This window comes from Hippoglossus hippoglossus, chromosome 21, assembly GCF_009819705.1.
Source record: "Hippoglossus hippoglossus isolate fHipHip1 chromosome 21, fHipHip1.pri, whole genome shotgun sequence".
In the NCBI taxonomy this organism is placed as follows: domain Eukaryota; kingdom Metazoa; phylum Chordata; class Actinopteri; order Pleuronectiformes; family Pleuronectidae; genus Hippoglossus; species Hippoglossus hippoglossus.
The window spans coordinates 2,097,085-2,121,024 of record NC_047171.1 but is presented as its reverse complement, the minus strand read 5'-3'; the positions used below and the strand labels follow the sequence as shown (position 1 = coordinate 2,121,024).

Genomic DNA, 23,940 nt, shown 5'->3' with positions numbered 1-23,940 from the left:
TTTTCTGTCTCATTTAACTTACTTGTTTTATTCTTATTTATATTGTTATATTGTGTACACTTTATGTTTTTATTACAATAGCAATACTCTTCATGGTTTTATTTATTATATTATATCTATTGTTTTTTCAATGTATTATATTATGTTATAAATTGTTGATACAGTAATCTTGGAGCAAGCTGGCACAAGAATTTCCTTCAGGATTAATACAAATCTTACCTTATCTTATCTTATCTGGTCTGGTCTTGTTTCATCTTATCTCATCTTATCTTATAATGTATATTAGGATTTGGCGTCGTGCAAATAAAACAAAAATAAAATGAATTGAATCTTTTTTTCACTCGTGCTTCATTTGTTCTTTTTTAAAGATGAATTATTCCCTAATATTTCTCTTGTTTTATGTCAGTCCCTCAATCTGACCATAGGCGGCGCTCTATCACGAGAGAAGACTCGTTCCTTCGATGTCTCGGCGCTCTGCTGCCCGTCCTGTGCGGATCACAACAGAGCGGGTGCGGGGCTCGACTGGTCGGGTCTGTCCGCCTGTGTTTGGGTGTTTTCAGCTGGTGGCTCCTCGTCCTCGGATCCGCGGCGTTCAGGGATGTTTCAGACTCGACGTCAACCGGTGAGTCCACGTTTCTACTGGCACGACGATCCCGGACACATTGAAACCATGAAGAGTATTGCTATTGTAAAGTTATCGCAGCTAGTTAGCATGGGAGGCTAACGTTAGCCGGGGAGAGCTAGCCGGGGCTAACGTTAGCCAACTCGTAGTTCGACCGGCTGATTGTCGCGTTCGCTGTGAATGAAAACTGTTTATTTGTCTTCGCTTCGTCTCATTAAGATGCAAATGTCGCTGTTTAGCAACAACAAAAAAAACGCGCCGACACTCGATGCTACTAAGTTCGACGAAACGAGCTGAACGTCTGTTTCAAGCTGGGAAAATCAAAACAAAACGGGTCTGAAGTCAGTTTGTGATTCTGCAGATCGGCTCCACTTTCTGTGTCTCATCGTCCAGGAAACACGTCGGAGCGGGTTTAACGCTGAAAACACGTCATCGGGACGCGACTGGAGAGAAGCTGAGACATGTTGGTGTTTACGTGTGAAAGCACAATGACAACAATTCCATGAAATGTGCATCATATACACGATCTCAAGGCTCTTCGCGTAGAAGGTCAAGTTCTAAATGTGTTATTAATGATTAATTGGGCGAGGATTACTCTAAACATTTATTTAAAATGACATCGGTCTGCTTCATTCATGTTTGAATGAGAAGTGGTTGTGTTTTAGTCGCTGGTCGCTTCTGTTGAGAGGTGACACAGATGTTTCACCTCCACTGTCACTTTGTGAAGTTAGAGATGATTTTACTGTAGAGTTTCTGGGAAGATTAAAGTCAACGTTGGCTTCTTTTTCATTATATCACTCATAACTTCCTCATATTGAATATGATCTTTTTTAATAAATAAGTAGCCATGTATACTAATTAAAAAGTAACCAACTTTCCCTTTTAATATCATTATTACACATATATTGCACATTTGTTATATGGATATTGATGCAAATTAATTTTGCAATGAATATTGACATTATTTATCGCTCAGCCAAACGTGAGATATTTATTTAAATAATCACTTATTTGCATGTAAAGCTGTAACTAAATATATTTTTAATTTTACATCAGTGAATCAGCTGCTCTTGATTGATTGATCAGCCACTAAGCATCATATTGATTTGTTATATCGCTATTGCTATGCACATAATCCCGTGCACATTATCCCGTGCACATTATCCCGTGCACATTATCCGTGCACAATATCCCGTGCACATTATCCCGTGCACAGGCTCCGCACGGTGTCCAGGTCCCAGACTGTGCGTGCAGGGTTCGGGTGCAGGGCTCTGGCACTTCCGGACAGTGGAGTCACGCTGTCACGGTCTGATCACATGATCTGAGGAACGTGATGCTGCTGCTGCCTCCTCTTCCTCTCGCTCCTCTTCCTCTCGCTCCTTCTCCTCTTATCTCAGCACCGTGGCTTTAGACGGAGCCGTCAGTAGTGTCCTCTCAGCGGGTAAGTGTGGAGGAGACCCGGAGGTTTACTCCCGGTTCTTTACTCGGGTTATTAACGGATCATGGTGTCGGTGCGAGCCGCGGCTCCGGCGGGTCGAGTCCGCCGCCCGGTCACCTCATGAGCGCGTGAGTCGGACGATCTGTATTTAAACTCACTGCGGACGTTCAGTGTGAAAGATGATGTGTGGACACTTTGTGTGTTTTAAAGAAACCTCTTCAGCTTTTGGTGCTGGCTTCTTTAAAAAAAGTCTGTTTCCTGTTGAAGGAAAAACGGAAACTTCAGATTGACGGAATGAAACCATAGGACAAACATCATAGGACTGTTTTTATTCTACAGAAACCTATAAAACATGTAGAGTTTCAGATCAGGGACTTTAAAGATCGTTTTACATTCTGTGATTGTTAAACAAGTTTATCAACGTTAATTCATGATGGACCCTGGAGATACTGATGATAGACTGGTTGTTACAGCTGATTTATTATAGTTTCATTTTTATGTTCACTGCCGATTGTGTAAACTGTGACTGCAACGTGCCGCTTCATGTAGCAGTTGTCATTTGTTTTGACCATAACCGATGTTATTAAAGACCTGATCTTGGAACTGACCAGTGACTGATGCTGGTCTGGAGAACCTGTCACAGTTTGATGAAGGAAACACATGAAAGCATACACATTCAAACTGGAAGACAAGAAACACAAACTGTAAACTTACCTCATTCTTAAGATATGTATATATATTTTTGTTTTACCTCTCTAGCAGGAGTAGCAGCAACATGGCTGCTGACGACAAGTCCTCGTCCTCGTCCTCAACGGAGTGGAGTGTGGAGCCGCCCGTCCTCTCGCCCGCCAGCCCCTCCCACCTCACCCACTTCAAACCCCTGACTCCGGAGCAGGATGAGCCTCCTCTGCGCTCGGCATACAGCTCCTTCGTCAACCTGTTTCGTTTCAACAACAAAGGTCAGGGATGCATGTCTACACAAACACACACAATGACATGGAGGTTGCCCCGTTGTGTATCGATATTCTGGTTTGGTTATCCTGTGTGAAAGTAGAAGCTAAACTGACCCTAGACACAATTTAGACAGATGTGGAGAGAGTGGAGTGAGAGTCAGAAAAAGCAGCTAATCGCTGATTAGATTGTGGTGGCTCAGGAAGCAGAGCACGTCATCCAGTGGTTGGAATGTCGGTGGTTAGATTCCCGGCTCCTCCGGTCCTCAAAGTGCCCACGGGCAAGACGAGGAACCCACTGACTGTTGTCTGTGGGAATGAGATGGTTGAGTGATACAAAGTTCTGTATGAATGTGTGTGTGAACGGGTAAACTGTGATGTAAATGTTGTTGAAACTAGAAAATAACTTTATAAATGCAGTCAAATTACCACCACTGATATAAAAGATATAGAAAGTTCTGCTGTAACTGGTATTTTCTCTTTCTGAGGAAGATCAAGTTCCTGCTGTGACGTTTGAATACACTGAGGAGTGAGTAAAACTCCTTCAGGTATTTGACGAAAGGTTTCAGGACACGAAAAGTAAATAACTGAGCCTATTCGCTGTGATGTTTAATGTTCAAACAGCCCAGTCAGCCCAGTCCCAACCCAGTCAGGAGTCACCTGCACAACAAGACAAACCTGGAATCACACATTTCAGGACATGAAGGATTCAGCTTCAAAACGTCTCCTTAGTGTACAAACAGAAAATCTTATAATAAGATAATTTGATTTCTTTCACAAACAGAGATTGTTAAATTAACATTTTCTGTATCATTCAAATATCATTTACGATGGGGAAATATCATTTTATGAAGATTTGGTAATAGTCCCGACTAAAACTTTACAACATGTGCAAGTCACAGTAAATGTTTAACAGTCGCACACAAAGTTACCTGAAGCGTCGTCATACAAAGCTCACATTCTCACAAAGAAACGTTTTATTCATGTGCAGGAGATTGTGTTAATATTTAAGAGGCACATATTTCCTTGTAGAGAAATTAAAATAAAAGTAGATTTGTTGACATTAATCCCTGATGTCTGCCGTTAGTGAAAAGTGAAAAGTGACCTTTAAACTGAGTTAAGTTGTGGTACTGAATTTAACAGGGCAAAACTATATCTGTAAATCTTGTAATGAGACAACTCACTGACTTATTCACTGTTTCCAAACTTCAGGCAGTTTAAAGACGTCAGGGACAATCAGCCACAAGTCTTGTGAGGTCATGTGATTTGAATTGCCGGCCTGGGAGCCACATGACTCGTGAGTTTAGAGTCCTGCCGCCACAGTCCCGCACTCTGAGCAGCAGCCGCCATCACAGCATGGGGCCCTGAATGTTGTAAACCTCACAACGCTCTTACAGATGAGATCACAGGAGGGGCTGCGCTTTCATTTAATTACATTTGAAGGCAGATAAGCAAAAAAAAACTGGATATTTGTTTAAATCTGATGTGTTTTAAATATAGACTGTAAATAAATGTGGACGACTGTATAGTGGGAGGAAGTGGAGACGGCGTTTGCTGTTCGAAAGAAGCTTCAATGCACTTGTAGAATTAAAGAATTTATAAATACTGTGTGCGTGTGCGTGTGTGCGTGTGTGTGTGTGTGTGTGTGCGCGTGTAAACAGATGAGGGACGTCCTCCATCAGCAGCCGCAGACAAGCCAGATGTGCCGTCCCCTTCTCCCCAGTCAGACAGGAGGAGTTGGTCCACAAGCCCCTCCCACTCCCTCTACGGCTCAGGCTCGCACCGGAAACAACACGGTGACCACGTCAGACGCACCTCCACCGCCTCAGGTGAAACACACACACAGTACGGGTTACAGGCTTGTGCGTGTTGCAGAGTCGACTCAAATAAGAAGCAGGTTCGTGATGAATAACGTTAACAGGAAACTCTTATTTTGTAGAGTTTCTAGTCCTGTCTTTCAGGTTTTAACAACTTATTCGGCTGTTGTGGTAACAAGTCCTGCAAGGATTTACTGTATTTTATATACATAATCAAACTTTTTTTATATGTGTCTTTAAAAATGCTTTGCTTAAATGTGCCTTCGCTTCTCACATTTGTTCATCATCTCGTATTTGAAAGTTCTGAAGTAGATTTTAAGGCCCCTGTCACGTATTGAATGAACTAATCAGAGGCCACTGATAACATTGTCTTCATTCCTCACTGTCTTCTGACATTGACGTCAAAAGTTTTCCTACTCTTCTTAGTTTAGTCTCCTTCAGGTTTTTAATTTACAACTCGACTACAGAAGATTCTTAAGACAAGAGGAAAGCGAAGGGTTTTATTCATAATCGTATTATTTATGAGGAGGATGAATGCGTGTTCAGGCTGTAACGACCGTTCTCATGTCTTTTCTGATTTCAGTGGATTGGCCAGGTGAGGGGCCTTCTGCACTTTGTTGTTTTTTCTTTTAGCTTGACTATAACAACTCAACCCCACTCAAACCGTGTTGTGTGTCTGAGTGCATGTGTGTGTGTGTGTTCTGATATTTGCGTTGTCAATGCAGTGCTTTCTCTTGGTCTTTGGTTTGCCCTGATGTTTCCACTCAGGTACTAATGACTGGAATGATTTGTCATGAATGATTTTGAAGCTAACAAAAATTATGCTCAACATGTTTTTGTTCCTCGGCCAGTTTTTTTTTTTTTTTAAGTGATCATGTGTTACTTGCATCATGTGTTACTTTTAATACACATTTGCAACTTTTTGCCCAACTTATTCATAAGATGAGGAAGTGCGTTGTCAAATGTTTGTCACTGAGCTGGCGTCTGTAAAAGCGACATGAGGAAGACGACTTCAGAGCAAGTCTCCAATTTATCTAATACAAGCATTTGACAAGGCAGCAGGATGGATTGTAAAGAAAAAGTGAAGTTAGTTTATTTATTTGTGTGTGTGTGTGTGTGTGGATGATTCCAGACGGCAGCAGGAAAGCAGATGCGCCTCTAAGCAACCATGACCCTCGTACAGCTGTTCAACTCCGGACTGCACTGAAGAGGCTGAAGGAGATCATGGAGGGAAAGAGCCAGGTACCGAACTCTTTGTCCTTTTACAACTCAGACTTGTTTACGGACGGGCCGTCGTCGCTCCACGTAAACCAATCCCTGCCCTTACTTTTCACCATCGTGGTTTGTGTCTCGGTAAGTGTTGTGTATAAAGAAGTCGATTCCTGGTGCCTGGAACTGGAGGGATGAACACAGATCTTTTAAAAGTTATTCCTCCGTTTAGTCTTTTGATGATTGTGATGGACGACCAAACACGTCAGTTTAACATCTTCCCAAAAGTGTTGATTGAGCTTTGGTAGCTTTTTTTAATTCATACCCAACCAACCTTTCAGCGACTTGTCCTTCTCTGTGTTCACTTATGATACCAGAACATGAGATACCAGTGTGTTATAGTTGTGTTGGAGTATTTTGTAACGTATGTAATGTATAAGTGATCATTATTTAAATCCATGAAATGAATTTCTTCTGTAGAATATTTAAGAATGTGATTTTTCTTGTCACGATGTTCTTTCCTGCACGGGGGTATTTCCAGATTTTCCAGATATTGGTTATAAACCTGTCATGGGTCATTATCAGCTAATCCGATAAGACTGAAGTTTCCTTGTCCTCTTTAATGATATAAAACAGGACAGTAACAAGTGGCATCATTCTCCCTCTTGTTCGTCTCCTCACATACACACTTCTGTTCTTGTAATAAATCTCAAACGTGGATTCATCAGACAATAGGACTTGTTTTCCAGTCGTCCACCGTGAAATGCTTGTATATTTCTTCAGGCTCATCCCGAACTCGACCTCGTTTCCCCTCCTGAGACGTGATTTAGAAACTGGTGCTCGAGTTTTACTTTTCTATTTCTCTGGGAACTTAATTTTTCAACTTGAAAGTCTGAACTAAGCTTCTGTGTTTGTTCCATTGATTCCATCTGATCTGGTTAACTTTGGTTTCACGTTGTAATTTAGAGAAATTGTGACCTTTGGTCTAAAGGACTTAAGTTGGCTTATAATTAATATCTAAATATTTCCTACTTAACTGCTTATGTTTGTAAAAGTTTCTGGAGCCTGAAACCTTTTGAGTTATTTCCAAGTTTATGTGAAAATATAAACGATTTGAACATTAGTTGTTATTGTTTTGCTCTGTAAGGATCTAGGGCATTGTGATGCACTTTGTGTTTCATTGTTTGTTTGTTTTTGTGTGTTTTATTATTGATGATATTCATGTTATTCTTCAGGACAGCGATCTGAAGCAGTACTGGATGCCAGATAGTCAGTGTAAAGAGTGTTACGACTGCAATGAGAAGTTCACCACCTTCCGCCGTCGCCACCACTGTCGACTGTGCGGCCAGATCTTCTGCAGCCGCTGCTGCAACCAGGAAATCCCCGGAAAGTTCATGGGCTACACAGGTTAGTGACGTATTCAAGATCAATACTGTGTCATAAATTAGTCTGATTGGGTTCATCGTGAACCAAAGTTGTCCTCTAATCGTCATCCATCTTTTTTTTTACTTCCCCCCGTCTTCTCTTGGTCTCTGTTTATCCAGGGGATCTACGAGCCTGCACGTACTGTCGTAAAATAGCCCTAAACTACGCTCACTCAGCCGACTCGGGCTCCATCGGAGAGGACCTGAGCGCCCTGTCCGACTCTCCCTGCTCCGTGTGCGTGTTGGAGCCCAGCGAGCCGCGGACGCCGGTGGGGGGGCGTAAGTCCAGCAGGAACATCTTCCTCGAGGAAGACCTGACCTGGCAGAGGTGAACACACACACACACACACAAACACACACACAGTGTTCATCACACAACCAAAATCAATACTTAGTTTAGTGATTTCTTCACAGAGGTATTATCATGTTATTATTTTGTCATGGAAACACGCTGCCCTCATCTTTTTTCCAGTTTTCACCAGCTGTGCTCTCGCTCTTTTCTCTGTCTTGATTTCCAGCTGTTTAAAACATCTGTGTGTGCTCTGTTTGTACTGGACCCTGTGCATGGTTAAGACACAGAATCATACGATGACGGCTCCGTGTCATAAAGAGAAGTTCACTCTAAAGGCTCATTTATGCCTAATGTTAGATACATATAAGGAAATGGACGGAGCCTTCTGTCCCTACTCGGACACGGATGAAACCCAAAAACAGAAATAAGACGTGAGGTAAAAAATCCAACAATGACAGAACATTTTGTGGAGAGACTTTGCAAGTTGGTAAGAAACTACAGGCGTCTTTATGATGCCCAGACACAGGGACCAACAAAAGAAGACTTGTGATCTAACAGGTCAGAGACAAATTAATAAATAACTTTTAAATCACACAAACTTTAAGTTACTTATTGACGATACAGTTCATTAACCATGCACAGAATAAAACAGGCAAACTGTTAAATTAAGCTTTTTAACCCCACGCCTGTTAGGCTGCTGTTGTTTTGAATCAGTGTGCTCGCTGCTTATTTTATCTGTCAACTTGCCTCATAGAAAACTGTATCCTCTCTCTCTCTCTCTCTCTCCTGGCATAGAAAAACTCCCATTGGGATGAGAAAGAAGTGAGTCTCGCTGTTTGTTTGATTCATTTTTTCACACCTGCCTGTGCTTTAGCTTTCTGTAGGTGAAGGCCGACGCTTTCCACCTCTGTAAAGACCAAAAGCTTTTCTGCATGCTCAAATTCACTGACTGTAAACCTGACGTAGAGGAAGTGCAGCGCAGAGAGGACACCAGTCAAAGTGTATTTGTGTCTGTGTGCGTTAGTATGATTCACCAGGAGCCTCAGAGCAGCGGCCTCACTTCCAGACTGACAACTCTACAAGAGGACGTCGGCAAATCGCCCGCGAGGAAGAGGTCAGGTGCTGCTTTGGGTTGGATTGTGAAGCTCAGTGACCGAGGACAGTCAAACCAACAGGTTCCCTGTTTGTCTCTCCCACAGGTCGGCCAGTGTGACCAACCTGTCGCTGGACCGCTCTGGCTCCTCCATGGTGCCGTCCTACGACAGCTCGGTCAGCCCCCCCACCAGCCGAGCCTTGTCGGGCACCAAGAGCGGCACCAAGCTGGACCACAGTGAGGAGGAGAGGAAGATCCTACTGGTGACGGCGTTGTTCCTTCTTTCATCCTTTTGTTTTTCATCTCGATTTATCCACACAGAGTTGTTCAATGTTGTCATTTCTTACAGGATTCCTCTCAGCTGAAGGACCTGTGGAAGAAAATCTGCCACAACAACACGGGGATGGAGTTTCAGGACCACAGATACTGGCTGAGGACCTACCCCAATTGCATTGTGGGAAAGGAGCTCGTCAACTGGCTGCTGAGGAATGGCACCATCTCCACGAGGTAGGATCTCACTGGACAAACCTATTCTACGCTGTACTTTAGAGTTTTCACTCTTTAATGATCCAGTAGAGTTAATTTTCAAGAAGTCATTTTTTTGGGGTATTCCATTATAATCATGACAAAGAAAACCACATGTGAGAAACTGAAAACAATGAACTTTGGCATTTTGATTCAAGAATTACTTAAAGTTTTAGCTTTGTTTGTCTATTTTCACATGAGAAATAAAAAGAGGAGGAATAAATATATCATCATTAGTGGCGTCACTCACGCGTCTAATTGATTTACAAGTTGAAAGCTGCTCTTCACCTTGTGTTTCCTGCTGATGTCTCTGCGTCGCAGGGCCCAGGCCATCGCCATCGGCCAGGCGTTAGTGGACGGGCGCTGGCTGGATTGTGTCACCCACCACGACCAGCTCTTCAGGGACGAGTACGCTCTCTACCGCCCCCTCCAGGTTTGAACCCTTTCCTGATCAGCAAAATGCCGTGCACTCTGGGAAACGAGACGTTTAATGTCTAAAGCTACACACGGTTAAACACCTCTCACATTCCAGAGGCAGTGGAAATAGTTTTACAGTGTTCAGGGAAGTGAAATGTGCTGATGGTGACGTGGCTCCGTCTGATCTCTAGAGTACAGAGTTCTCCGAAACGCCGTCTCCAGACAGCGACAGTGTCAACTCCCTGGAGGGACATTCAGAGCCGTCCTGGTTCAAAGACATCAAGTTCGATGACAGCGACACAGAGCAGCTTGCAGATGAGAGCGACTACACGTTGCCAAGTATGTACCTCGCGTCTCATGCTTTACTAAACTGTGTTTGGTTGGATCGTTGCTCTTTGTCTGCAGGTTTGGCTTCTGTGGATCAAAATCCCAGTAGCTGCTCATTTTTAAGACCTTACAAATTATAGAGAAACCCAACAGTTCCCACAATGAGCGGCACTTTGGCGACTGTGGAGAGAAAAGACTCCATCATTAAGTGGAATAAACGTCTAGAACCAGACTCTCTTTCAATGTGAGAAAGAGAAAGAGAGAGAGAGGATGGAAAAAACATGTGACATGCAGTGAAATAAATAAATGTGGGTTCACTGACCCCGTCACTGTCCAGACTCCGCCAGCCCCAGCAAGAGGACGTCTGTCAGCAGTTTCCAGTCGGTGGTGGACAGCGACTCCGCGGCCTCCATCAACCTCAACATGGAGCAAAACAATGTCAACTTCCACATCAAGAAACAGTCCAAATATCCACATGTACCTCCTGCTACTGAGCAAAAAGGTATTTAATTTGTGGGTCCAGCTGTGTCCAGGTCGCTGTGCACACGTCACTGTTACTACGCTGCGTCTCACGGTCAGATATCTGTGTGATCTCTCTCCTCTTTCAGCCGAGTTCGTCGTGTCTGAGGACGGGGGACAGAACATTATCATGAGCGATGCTTTCATCAAGGGTAAGAACTCTGCATTTCCTCATGGATTTTATAGGAGGAGAAACTTGCAGCCATTAAAACCTGCTTCTGCTCCGTGACTCATTGTTCATGCAGAGTCTCTGTTCAACCGTCGTGTGGAGGAAAAGGCCAAAGAGATGCTGTTCACGCCGCTGGGCTGGCACCTCAGCTCCCTGGACCAGCTCCGAGAGGAGAACGGAGAGAAGAAGGCCATGGAGAGGCTCCTGTGAGTGGAGACACTGGATTTACATTTACATTTATCTGTGTACAATTGAGATACAGTTCAGTTCAGTGGGTGTTGGTGGGAGTTTTGACCGAAGGAAAAGGGGTTTTTAAAGTATGAAAACCTGTTTGTTGTTCAGCTCGGCCAACCACAGCCACATGATGGCGCTGCTGCAGCAGCTGCTCTACAGCGAGTCTCTGTCTCTGTCCTGGCGGGACATCATCGTCCCCGTGGTCAGACAGGTCGTCCAGACAGTGCGGCCTGACGTTCGCAACTGCGACGACGACATGGACATCCGACAGCTGGTCCACATCAAGAAGGTCGGGAACCGTGTCACTGAATCAGTCGAACTGTCAAACTTTAGTCTTGTGTCACATTCATTGAGCTGTTTTCAGAATAGAACTGAATCTGTTTACGTGCTGTAGATTTCTGGAGGCAGGAAGTTTGACTCAACAGTGGTGAACGGCTTCGTCTGCACCAAGAACATCGCCCACAAGAAGGTGGAGTCAACGTTCTTCTGTTCGGTAAAAAATTGATTAAAATATTCTCGCCCGCCATTATTGAATATAACATCCTGTAAACAGATGAACGCCTACATCAAGAACCCCAAGATCCTGCTGCTGAAGTGCTCCATAGAGTATCTGTACAGGGAGGAGACCAAGTTCACCTGCATCGACCCCATTGTGCTGCAGGTCAGTGAGTCGGTCTCAGTCAACAATACAGCACAGAGGAAACAACCGGTTTTCTTCTGGTTTGTTGTTGCATTTGTTTTTCAGATTTTTTTTCTTTCTGATTAATTCTCCCTCAGGAACGAGAGTTTTTGAAGAACTATGTCCAGCGCATCGTCGACGTTCGTCCCAACCTGGTGTTGGTGGAAAAGACGGTGTCCCGCATCGCTCAGGACATGCTGCTGGAGCACGGCATCACCCTGGTCATCAACGTCAAACCGGTCAGTTCAGCCCTCGAGCTGCAGAAGTCCCGCTGTTCAAACCTGATATTAACATCTGTGTGGAGGATGCTCATCTCTGTGAAGGATTTTGAATAATTGAGCAATCGTAAAAGATGACATGAAGCAACGCCCTGGAAACTGTGATCAGTCTGAAGAGAAAAGCCCTGAACTGTTTCTAATTCATCACGGAATGAGAAAGACGTTTAACTCTTTGTCTTTGCAGAGAAGTTCTGGACCTCAGCTGAATTCTTTACGGTTATGTGACATCACCTGATTGTTAATTATCTCTTATTCCTCTTTTGTTTGTCCAGCAAGTCTTGGACAGGGTGAGTCATATGACGCAGGGAGACCTGGTGATGTCCATGGATCAGCTGCTCACCAAACCTCGTCTGGGGACCTGCCACAAGTTCTACATGCAGCCCTTCACCCTGGCCAACAGTAAGACCAGTATTTACACACTCGACTCTCAGTGAAAGCTGCTGTGACGTTAACACAACACGTCCTTCTGTGTCCGTCCTTGTAGACGAGGTGAAAACTCTGATGTTCTTCGAGGGCTGTCTTCCTCACCTCGGCTGCTCCATCAAGCTGCGCGGCGCCTCAGAGTACGAGCTGGCGCGGGTGAAGGAGATCATCATGCTCATGGTGTGTGTGGCCTACCACTCGCAGCTGGAGATCTCTTTCCTCATGGACGAGTTCGCCATGCCGCCCAGTTTGGCCCACAGCGCCTCGTTCCCCTGCCTGCTGGAGAGCGTCTCTGCAGAGGAGGAGGCGGAGGAGGCGAGCGGAGGGAAAGAGACAAACGGGGAGAGTCAGGAGAAGATGTCCGGGAGTGAAGACTCTTTCCTGGATGGACAACCCATGGAGGACGGGTTTCTCTCTGAGGCTCTGTCCAAAAATGTTGAGATGGACGGTCTTCAAGACGCACTGAAAACAAGATCACCCCCCTCTATGAACATGGTGACAATGATCTCCTCGCCGTTTTCCAGTCCACCTGCACCTCCTCTCTCCGTGTCCCCTCCCTTTCTCATGGAGGACGACCAGGACATGACGCTGTCGGACACACTCGTCCCCATGTCTGAGGGGGATACGAGGGAGGAGGGCAGCCTCTTCAAGGAGGATTCGCTCAGTATGGAGGACGAGGACGGTTCAGAGACGCCCACTCCTCGGCTGTTTCGAGACCCCCTGCAGGACGACACCGGGATGTATGTGGCCGAGCAGGTGGCTTCGTTTGACGACCGTCTGAAGTCCATCTCCGTTGTCTTCAAGCAGGAGCTCAAGGACATCATCCTGTGCATTTCTCCCTTCATCACGTTTAAAGAGCCGTTCCTCCTCATACCCGCCGGCATGAACTGCCCCAGCAGGGATTATTTTCCTGAACAGGTACCAAACTTTGCTGGTGTTCAACTATTCGATTTACAGGAGGAACCACTTCTCTGAACTGTGTTTTGTCTCTGTCCTGTAGGTCTACCTGTCTCCTCTCCTCAACAAAGACCTGAAGGAACTGGACGGCCGTAGAAAGCGTCAACTCCTTAAAGACTCCGCTCCTTCCTCTCTGGTCGGAGGTCAGACCAATGGCAATGCACCCCCCAGGCCCCTGGAAGTCCTGCCCTGTCACAGTCTGACCAGCACCCGCATCATAGAGCAGCTGAACGGCAGCCAGGGTCTGGCCAAGATGCTGGCGGACTACAGAGCGAAGGGAGGTCGCATCCGGCAGAGGGAAGCCACCGACCCCTTCAGCAGCGTCCTCCTGCAGCACCCTCCTGCCAGCGGCCAGGGCAGAGCGGGGGAGGCGCCGCTCAAAGCACCGGTGAAGGCCGACGGCGAAGAGGAGAAGCCGAGTAAACTTAATGATATGAGCTGGGCCCCCAAGGTGAGCGGAGATCGAATCAATCAAATACAAATTCATCAGTTGTCATAATCCGCTGGTTCCTGCTTCTCAAATCTGAGGATTTTTTGAGCGTGTAGTTTTATTTTATGTTTATAAAATACAAACATTCCCTGCTTTTCAGATCTGATTTGGTTTCATATCACTGTAAATGTACAAGATACAGTTAGAGGTCCCATTGGGGATTTGTTTTATTGTTTTATTGTTTCATGATGATAACAAACCCTGAACTGAAATGTGTCTGTGGCAGCGTCTGGTTCTCATGTTTCTGTCGTCGTCCTCAGCTCGACTGTCTGAACCCGGTCAACCATCAGAGACTGTGCGTCCTCTTCAGCAGCTCCTCCGCTCAGTCCAACAACTCGCCCAACCCCTGCGTCAGCCCGTGGTAAACGCTCCGCGACTGAAGGAACAATCTCATGTCTTGTTTTTAACGAGTCGTAGTCACTGATTTTATTGTCAACAGGATCGTCACGATGGAATTCTACGGCAAGAATGACCTCTCTCTGGGGATATTCCTGGAGCGATATTGTTTTAGGTAAGACGACGATAGAAGTGCACTTTAAGATGAATTTGTATTAATTGTTCCTTAAAAAACATAATTCTATAATGTGAGATTCCAATGTTTTCTCCAGGCCGTCTTACCAGTGCCCCAGTATGTACTGTGAGACTCCCATGGTGCACCACATCCGCCGGTTCGTGCACGGCAGCGGCTGCGTGCAGATCGTGTTGAAGGAGCTGGACTCCCCCGTACCTGGGTATCAACACACGATCCTCAACTACTCCTGGTGCCGCATCTGCAAACAGGTCAGGAGACGCTCCCGAAAACATAAACCTAAATATTTTATAGTATTAACACTAATTTAAATTGTGAATTGTCTCCTCCTCTTTCAGGTGACCCCGGTCGTGCCTCTGTCCAACGACTCGTGGTCAATGTCTTTTGCCAAATACCTGGAGCTTCGCTTCTACGGGCACCAGTACACCAGGCGGGCTAATGCAGAGCCGTGTGGACACTCCATGCACAAAGATTACCACCAGTACTTCTCATACAACCAGATGGTGGCGTCCTTCAGGTTGGTCAGAAGAAATGTAGTGATCTCTGGTTTGTGGCAGAAAGTTAGATATGAACAAACACAGAGAAAATAATAAGTTAATGTGAGAAATAGAACATTTTCTGGTTTGCATCAGATTTCTAAAACGGTTACAGTTAAAATCACCAGGAATTAATCTGGTGTTTTCATTTTATTCTTTATTTTGATCTCCCAAACTGTGGTCGCTGGTATTGAATCCAGAAAACACGAAAAAAGCAAAGAAAAAGCTGAATATAAAGAAAGAAGACATTATAGTAAAACATGAACATAGATAGTCACTATTTAATTGCACTGTTTCCTGTTTCCCTCTCAGCTACTCTTCAGTGAGGCTGTTGGAGATTTGTCTTCCTCGTCCCAAGATCTTCATCAGGAACATGGGACCGTCCAAAGGCAGCCTGCAGCAGGACCTGAAGGACTTCTCTCTCAAGTAAATGAAAACCATCGAGCTCATCGGTCTGAATTCATACAAACACGTCGAACAACACTAGTAATAATAATAATCTAGAGGAAAGACGACAGAGAAGAGTTTATCTTGAGTTTAATGTCACATCCGCTCGTCCTCTGCTCTCCCTTCAGAGTGACTCAGGTGTACTTGGCCATCGATGACCGGCTCACGTCCCTCAAGACCGACACCTTCAGTAAGACGCGAGAGGAGAAGATGGAGGACCTCTTCGCTCAGAAGGACGTAGGTTCTCCCTCGTAGCACAAGAGATTATGACCGGACTCGAACCTTTTTAATGGAGAGCCGGTCCAGACACTCCTGTGGTCTGACAGTATGTCCTAACCTCTGGGTGTGTGTCGTCTCACTGGGCTGGTTTCTGTGTGTGTGCAGATGGAGGAGGCGGAGCTGCGCAGCTGGATCGAGAAGCTTCAAGCTCGACTGCAGGTTTGCGGCGTGGACTCTCCTCAGCAGCTGCAGGCCGTTCTGGAGTCGCTGGTGATGAAGAAACAGGGTCTGTGTGAGATGTTACAGTCCTGGAACAGCAGGTCAGCATCGACACTTCAAAGAACTTTTATTTTAAGATATGAGGGTTGTACAGCATCGTGGAATAATGAATTCGCCCCAGCAGGAAGTGAACGTGTGTGTGTTTGTTTTAACCTGAAACGGGTCCGGCTGCATTTCCACAAGTCTCGTGTTTCAAGGGCTTGAAAAACAATATCAAAACTGTGTCTCTGTCCCTTTCAGGCTGCAGGACTTGTTCCAGCAGGAAAAAGGCAGAAAGCGTCTGTCCGTCCCCCCGAGCCCGGGCAGGCACAGACAGACGGCCGCTGACGACAGCAAGGTCAGTACTGCGTTCGCTGACCGGGTCCGAGTTGTTTCCTTAAAGATACCGTGTGACCAGAGAAGCTGGATCTGTAACGACGGTGGAGGAGTAGAGGAACGCCGTCCGACCAGAGCGCCAGATAGAATTCAGGTTTAATGTAGTTTGATGATATTTATTGTTGCTATCTTTGTTTTTCTCAGAGCGCCCTGGAGTCCTCCCCCCGTAACCCCTCTCCTGTGGTTCAGAACGGAGATAAAGGTGAGGTCGCTCTCTCGGACCGAATCAGATCCCGGTTTCATGTTTGAACTAAGCTGGTGTTGATCCCGACTGTGGTTTATTCTCTCGTTCAGAGGACCGTCTCCTCAGCGCCATGCCCTCGGCCTCCACCTCCTCCCTGCTGCCGTCACCGGGAGACCCCGGAGCTGAGCCTATCACGCCCGGGCCTTCCTTCCCTGAGCAGGACTCTGTCAGCCTCCCAGAAGGTGGAAGCTTGGATTCACACAAACCGTCTCGTTCAGCGGACGACACATCTCTGGTCTGATGATCTGTGCATCTGCTTGTTTTCAGACGTGTTTGACGCACACTTGCTGGGCTCCACCGACAGTCAGGTGAAGGAGAAATCCACCATGAAGGCCATCCTCGCCAACTTCCTGCCTGGCAACAGCTACAACCCCATCCCCATCCCATTGTGAGAAAGCTTTTTAAATTCAAGCAGAAAAAACTGAAATACTTTGACAGAAATGAGGAACTGTGTGTATAAGAATAAGAATAAGTATGAAACAGTTTGTGTCTGGACTGTCACGTGACCTCTGTCCACAGCGAGCCGGACAAACACTACCTGATGTCCGAACACGAGCGGGTTCCCATCGCCGTGTGTGAGAAAGAGCCGAGCTCCATTATCGCCTTCGCTCTCAGGTGACTCCTCCCTCATCTCAGTCCGTCTCTTTTTAAAATCAAATGGGATGTTTTCCATTTCTCTCACATTTCTAGATTTTTCTTTCTCACACAACGAGCCACATCTAGTCTGTCAACAGTTTTGAGATGATGACGATTTGGTTTACATTTCAAACTGTGTCCCTGTGAATGTTCTAATGTTGTTGTGTCATTTATTGTTCCAGCTGTAAGGAATATAAAACGGCTCTGGATGATTTGTCCAAGGTGTCGAACGCAGGAGGGGACGAGGCTCCGCAGGTCGTCAGGTAAACAGGGTTCTCGTGAAACTCCTCAGACAAGAACATGTTGCAGGATCCAGACAGAAACTCTGATGATGTGTAAACAGCTGTAATCTGTAACTTGAAGGTGATCGGATGAATCTGTGATTTGAAGACTTTGTTCTCTGGGAAGTTGTAAAAAACAAAAGTCAGTTGCAGCGCCGGTTGAATCGTTTCTTAAACTACAATGGAGAGAAGTATTTGAATTGTGTAAAAGTTCGAACTGAATCATCATCATCAGAGGAGATGTTCTGATCGTAGAACAGTCGAGTCCCAGTCGTGTTATTTCGATCTGACGTGATGTCTGCGATGTAAGAATCAGTTTTCTGTCTCAGTGCGGAGAGTCGGGTGAAGAGCAGCCCGGCTCGGCCCGGCAGCGAGTCGGCCTCGTCCCTGCAGAGCCGCAGCAGCATGGACGCCGACCCGCTCAGTAAGTTCTGCTCCAATAGAAACTCACACCGACTGTTTTACCGTTGAAGCCGATCAGTTAATGTCGTTTCTTGCAGAAGAAGCAGATCTGAGCGACAAACAGAAGAAACAGACGTTGAATCCACACATTGAACTTCGTGAGTGTTTTTTATTCTCCGTCTTTTTGATTTTGGTTGTTTCTGGAGTTCTTCATTAAAAACCTGTTAACCTCTCGTCTGGCGCTGAACTTTCAGAGTTCTCTGACGCCAACGCCAGGTTCTACTGCCGGATCTACTACGCCGAGGAGTTTCACAAGATGCGCGAGGAGATCATGGAGAGCGACGAGGAGGATTTCGTCCGCTCGCTGTCTCACTGCGTCAACTGGCAGGCTCGGGGGGGGAAGTCTGGAGCCGTGTTCTACGCCACAGAAGGTCGGTATCGAAACGAGTCAGTTTACTGTACGTTGATAAGATTCAAGTTATATATATTTTTTTCCAGTTAACTGATTTGCAGATTTACTGTTTCCAAACTTTTAAACATTCATATTTTCCTCTTTTCTCTGTGTAATATTGTTGTTACTTGAATATCTGAGAATCCTCTGCCTGTTGTTTGGAGACAGAACTTTTTACCACATGTTATAAAAGTATAGAAAGTTGAGTGTTCTCCTGGTCCGTGTCTCGTCAGACGACCGGTTCATCCTGAAGCAGATGCCCAGACTGGAGGTTCAGTCCTTCCTGGACTTTGCTCCTAACTACTTCACCTACATCACCGGAGCTGTGCAGCAGAAGGTTTGCACTTTACATCCTCATCATCTGGACGTTACTGCCACTCTCTAGAACTAAACTTTTATTTCTTCTCGCTCCGCAGCGGCCGACCGCGCTGGCGAAGATCCTGGGAGTTTATCGAATTGGTTACAAAAACTCCCAGAACAACACGGAGAAGAAACTGGATCTGCTGGTGATGGAGAATCTCTTCTACGGACGCAAGATGGCTCAGGTGAGATCCTCAGTGCCAAGAATCTGTTGAACACACGTCTGTGGAGATCAGGTTTCTTTTTACCAGTTAAACTTCCAACATTTACAATCTTGAGGGTTAAAACCAGTTTATTTAGTAATAATATCTTTAAAAGCATCACTTTTAACTTCATGTGACATCACATCCTGCATCTTCCTCAATCTCTCTATCAACTTGGAAAAAGTTCTTCTTCTCTCTTTGCTTTTACATTTTGCTGTTCTGTAAAGTAACGTTAGATTTTTCTGGTTTTCTTCTCAACTTCCTGTTTCCCCCCCCCCCCCCACCGCAGGTGTTTGACCTCAAGGGGTCGCTGAGGAACCGGAACGTGAAGACGGACTCGGGGAAGGAAAGCTGCGAAGTGGTCCTGCTGGACGAGAACCTGCTGAAGCTGATCCACGACAACCCGCTGTACATCCGCTCGCACTGCAAGGCCATCCTGCGCGCCGCCATACACAGCGACGCCTACTTCCTGTCCAGCCACCTCATCATCGACTACTCCCTGCTGGTGGGGCGGGACGATGCCACCGATCAGCTGGTGGTCGGGATCATAGGTGACCGAAGTCCGACACGTTGCCATCGTGTGGTTGTTTTACACTCGTCCTGTTTTTGTCTTCATCGTTCAGTAATCGCAGAAACAGAAAATAAGTTTGTGATTTTATTTTTCCTGCAGATTATATCCGGACGTTTACTTGGGACAAGAGACTGGAGATGGTCGTCAAATCCACTGGAATCCTGGGAGGTCAAGGTCAGCTCCACTTCCTGTTTCTAAATCCGTTGAATATGTAACGTTGGGCGTCTCTTTGAGTGTAAGCGTCTCTCGCTCTGCCTCTAACGTCCTCGTGTGCGTTTGCAGGGAAGCTGCCGACCGTCGTCTCTCCGGAGCTTTATCGAGCTCGTTTCTGCGAAGCCATGGACAAATACTTCCTGATGGTTCCGGACCACTGGACCGGCCTGGGCGTCAACTGCTGAGCGGTGCGTGAGCGTCCAGAAACACAAACACACACACACAGCTGCTCCCTCTCACACTCTCCACGCACAACACTCGAGGAACCAGTCACGCAAGAAAGACGGAGAAGAACCCGGAAGCAAACTGGACTCGACCAGAACACAGCACAGAATCATTCCACAGAAGCAGAACCGCTCTGCAGCCGCGGCATTATGACGATTTAAAAATCGGGTTTTAAAAAACGGGGTACGAATTCTGGAATCATCAGACATTAATTTATCCGTTTGTCGAACTGTTTCATCTGAAATAGTTCAGTCCTGTGGTTTAAGTTTGATAAAACAAACTCATTCATGTAATTTAAAGTTTGTAATTGTACAGAGATGATGTGACTATAAAATATTAACACTGAAGATGTCCTGTTTATTTTAGTGATCAGATATGATGCAGTTTTTAGTATTGATCAGATGTTTGGATGTGACTGTGTGACGAGAGCTTGGTTCTGATCGAATCTCCAAATGTTATTTTTCTTTCTTTTAGTGTAAAATTAAAATCTCTTGGTTTTGATACTTTGTCATTTTGTGACTATTTGTTCATTATTTTCTGATTTTGTTTTATTTACCAAAACAACCGATCACAAAACATGAAATTAATTCATCAATATTCAAAATAACTGTTCGTTCTGCTCAACACGATCACAACCGCATGAGTCAAATTAAATGAAATACATTTTTCTAAATGATGGAAAATAAGTTATTTTTGGTTTGTTTTGACTTTAAAAACAATTATTTTACTTACTTTTATCACTTGAAGTTATTTTATTCAACAAGTTGTGACTTTTACAAATCGTCCATTTTTGTGCTTTATACTTTTTGACAACTTTATCAAATTATAAAACAAGTAAAAACTCGTTTGCTGCAGCTTCAATAGTTGTAATTAAAGCTGCATAATTTAAAATAGAGAAATATTTGAATTAGTGGCAGAACCTTTTATAAAAAGCTGTGGAATCCCCCCCCCCCCCCCCTTGTTTATTTGTTGTCTAAAGACGACAGTGAATAATGAAAAACTGAATTTAAATTTTAGAAAATCAGCCTCAGTAGAAATAAAACTCTGATTTCTGACGAGAATTAAACGACTCGTACGATTCAGTGAAAAACAAAAGAACATGGACAGAAAAGATTTGTATAATCGACCAGTTTATATAAAACAAAGTGTCGCTGACCAACAGCCCTCAACATGTCGTACTGCATCAGGAACTGGAAAGAAACTCATCAGAGACGTGACGATTGTCAGGACTGGTGAAGCTCATTAATAATTAATAATTAATAATAATACTGGCAGACAGATTCAGTCTCAGCAGGGACAGTGGAGCAGAAAAACACTGTGCTTTAACATGTGTCCATCAGACGTCAGTCGTTTCACTGCAGCCACTTCAAAATAAACTCAGTTAATATTCACACACACACATCGTTTAATAACTCAAATAAAAAAAAAACACTGTTCGTATTCAGCCGCTCAGGATGGAGACGTCACTCTGTGCTCGTGTTTTTCATACAAAGCTTTACGTCGACATTATGTACAAAAGGTTTTAATTTCATATCAGTACCTAAATTAACACAAACGCACTCGACCAACTGAAAACTATGAGGCTGGAAAGGTTTCCTGTTTTACTTATAGTCAACAAATCCTTCAAATCTCTCATGTGTATTAATCTACAGCTCAAAACAAACCATAAGGTCTGCTTAAAAACTACAAGTCCCATCTGTGTGGGGAATGTTTTATGCCTTTAAAAAGTTAAATTACAATTTTGTGAGGTTTTAAGATTTCTGTCATTAGAGAACAAATCGGTTTGTGACGTCTGTTTTGATTTGTTGAGATTAAGATAAATTCAGAAAAGCATCAGCGTTAAAGGACAAACTCCTCAATCAGCACCGCTCGGATTATGAAAAACTGTTTCACCAAAACTACAAAATAAAAATGATCTCGAGTGGCAGCGAGTTCAGGTTTTCAGGTTTCCAACAAAGATTCGTTATTTTCAGGATTCACTCGAATAAAAAAAAAATGGAAAACCTAAACATCACTTCGTCTGAACGTCGTCGTCTCGACTCCGGAGAACGAACTGAAAACAGATTTATTTCTCATCTTATCTTTTCGTATTTTTCCTCAATTCATTATTTTGTACTTTTGGTGAACGTGAGAATCGACTAACACACGTGGTAAAAGAAACCGTGATGGACATCAAGGCACTGGACACGTTGGAGACGATGGCACGTAGCTGGTGGACAGACGGGGGGGGGGGGGGGGGGGGGTCAAGGCCCTGTGTTATTCTACATTTAAGTGCTGGCAGCATTTGTACCATCATGTTTGATTTGATCATAAATAACAACAATGAACTTGAGTTTGGTCTCGTGAACGATCTGGGTTTTGTGTTGGGGGGGGGGACAGTTCACGCTGCCCGGGCGCCGGCTCCCCTGCTGGACAGACGTGTGCACGACGGGTCGGGAAACAAACATGGGGTCGGGACAGTGCACGAGGCCTTTTCCAGGCCACAGGATAAAATGCATAAACTCGTCTGTCCGTCACGTCTGCACGAACCCTGCGTTCATCAGAGGGGAAACATCCCAGTTCCCTCGTGACATCGTTTCTCACCCACGATAAACAAAATGATCCAGAGCGTCGTCGTGAACGAGGAAACAAGTCGAGGATTCGCAGTCAGGCCAAAATCTGCCTCCCTGTCATTTCTACGTCAAACAGAGAGGGAGACATTTACCAGAAGTTTCACTTTGTAGTATCGTTCACGTGCGTTACACAAAGGTCGATAACAAATTAACATGAATTTAAAACTAAGCACCACTTGTAATTTGGTCTCGTATTGTTTCCCACAGTCCGAGCTCATGTTTTTTAAGATTTATTTAAATTTGACGTTTGTTCCGAAGCTCAAGATCAAATAAAAACATTGAATACTGAATCTGGAAACTGAAAATGTTTGAAAAACGACTGAAACGATTCATCAGTTATCAACAGAGCAGCTAATTCATTTCTGTTGATATGAATTTCATTGGTTTTGATTGTAAATCTCATGGACTGTAATGAAGATGAGTGAAATGGAAGTTTAGTTAAAGCGGATCGACCCAGGTTCATCCTCCGTGGACCTCGAGCGTCTCAGCGTCTCAATCCTTCGTGACAGTCGAGATCTTTTCAGTCAGAAGTCACAGACGTGTGGAGAAGACGTGAAGGAACTGGGATGTTTTCCTCTTCCCTGAAGCGGTGAACGTCTCCTTCCAGCCTCAGCTCGTCACAGTCACACAGTAAAATCCCACTTTGTGCTTCAGTTGTTAAAAGAGTTAAAATCGAGCTCTGCTGCTCACGAACCTTCTCGCGAGTGGAAGTCAAATATTTGGTGCAACGACGAGCTGAACTCATAAAAAGGTTAAAGTTACATTGAACGTTCCTAACGATCTACTTCATTTTGTACAAACAGTTTAAAAATGGCTTTTTTTTCTTGACTTTTTCTTTTTTTTTTTAAGACAAAACGAGTCTCTGCGGCTCTGAGCCAATCAGAGACTGAGTACCGAGGTCGGTTTGGATTTAAGCACCCGTGAGGAGAAGGAACGAAGCGTGTTGGTGGAACATGCAGGACCAGAGTCCAGATCCCAGTCCTCTTCAGCCGGAGCCGCTCGCTCCTCACTCCGCTCCCATCTGCTGTTTTCTTTTTTCAATATAAATTTGTCTTTTTTGGAAAAAGGGCACAAATAAAAAAAATGATGTGGTCGTTCCTCCGACCTGAAGAAGATTCTGTACATGTTCCCGTAGAAAGAGCAGAAGAGTCAGACGCTGACGTTTGTCTCAAACTTTCAATATTAAATCAATACGAGAAATAATCACATGAATTAACTCCAAATGATTCAAATTATTAAGTTTTGATTATTTTTCATTGATGCATCAGTAATAATATTTAAATGATTAAAGATCTGGGGCAATTTAATGTTGATTAAACACAAATACTTAATTGTTTTTAAAAACTAGCATCATTATTAAAACATGAAGCGAGCGACACAACATAATGTTTTTATAATTTGTAGTTATTAGAGTTGTTATAGACGTCAGTGGGATTTTGAGTTTTTATTAAAAATGATACAAATCCTGGAAATTCCAGTTTCCGTCCGGAGCCC

General features: G+C 44.6%; 1 protein-coding gene across 9 annotated transcripts; it reads left to right on the top strand.

The window, feature by feature from the left end:
- Positions 1–526: 526 nt before the first annotated feature.
- pikfyve (phosphoinositide kinase, FYVE finger containing) lies at positions 527–20,335 on the top strand. 9 transcript variants are annotated; one of them, XM_034574105.1, is made up of 44 exons: positions 527–622; positions 2,823–3,019; positions 4,672–4,839; positions 5,411–5,422; positions 5,960–6,069; positions 7,272–7,443; positions 7,581–7,788; positions 8,548–8,574; positions 8,777–8,866; positions 8,952–9,108; positions 9,195–9,352; positions 9,692–9,803; positions 9,979–10,126; positions 10,452–10,616; positions 10,723–10,785; positions 10,879–11,008; positions 11,145–11,325; positions 11,431–11,505; positions 11,590–11,697; positions 11,814–11,954; positions 12,266–12,392; positions 12,478–13,334; positions 13,417–13,824; positions 14,124–14,224; positions 14,303–14,374; positions 14,472–14,643; positions 14,731–14,909; positions 15,241–15,354; positions 15,504–15,612; positions 15,760–15,914; positions 16,114–16,210; positions 16,393–16,450; positions 16,543–16,674; positions 16,760–16,880; positions 17,012–17,107; positions 17,311–17,391; positions 17,739–17,833; positions 17,910–17,969; positions 18,066–18,242; positions 18,496–18,599; positions 18,679–18,807; positions 19,115–19,376; positions 19,496–19,570; positions 19,679–20,335. In XM_034574105.1, exons 2-44 carry the CDS (start codon positions 2,836–2,838, stop codon positions 19,792–19,794), a joined length of 6,306 nt encoding a protein of 2,101 aa, XP_034429996.1. In that variant the 5' UTR covers positions 527–622; positions 2,823–2,835; the 3' UTR covers positions 19,795–20,335. The 9 variants fall into 9 exon arrangements, with proteins under 9 accessions (XP_034429996.1, XP_034430000.1, XP_034429995.1 ...); XM_034574109.1 differs by having other exon boundaries at positions 2,820–3,019; positions 9,207–9,352; XM_034574104.1 differs by having other exon boundaries at positions 2,820–3,019.
- The last annotated feature ends 3,605 nt before the right edge of the window (positions 20,336–23,940 follow it).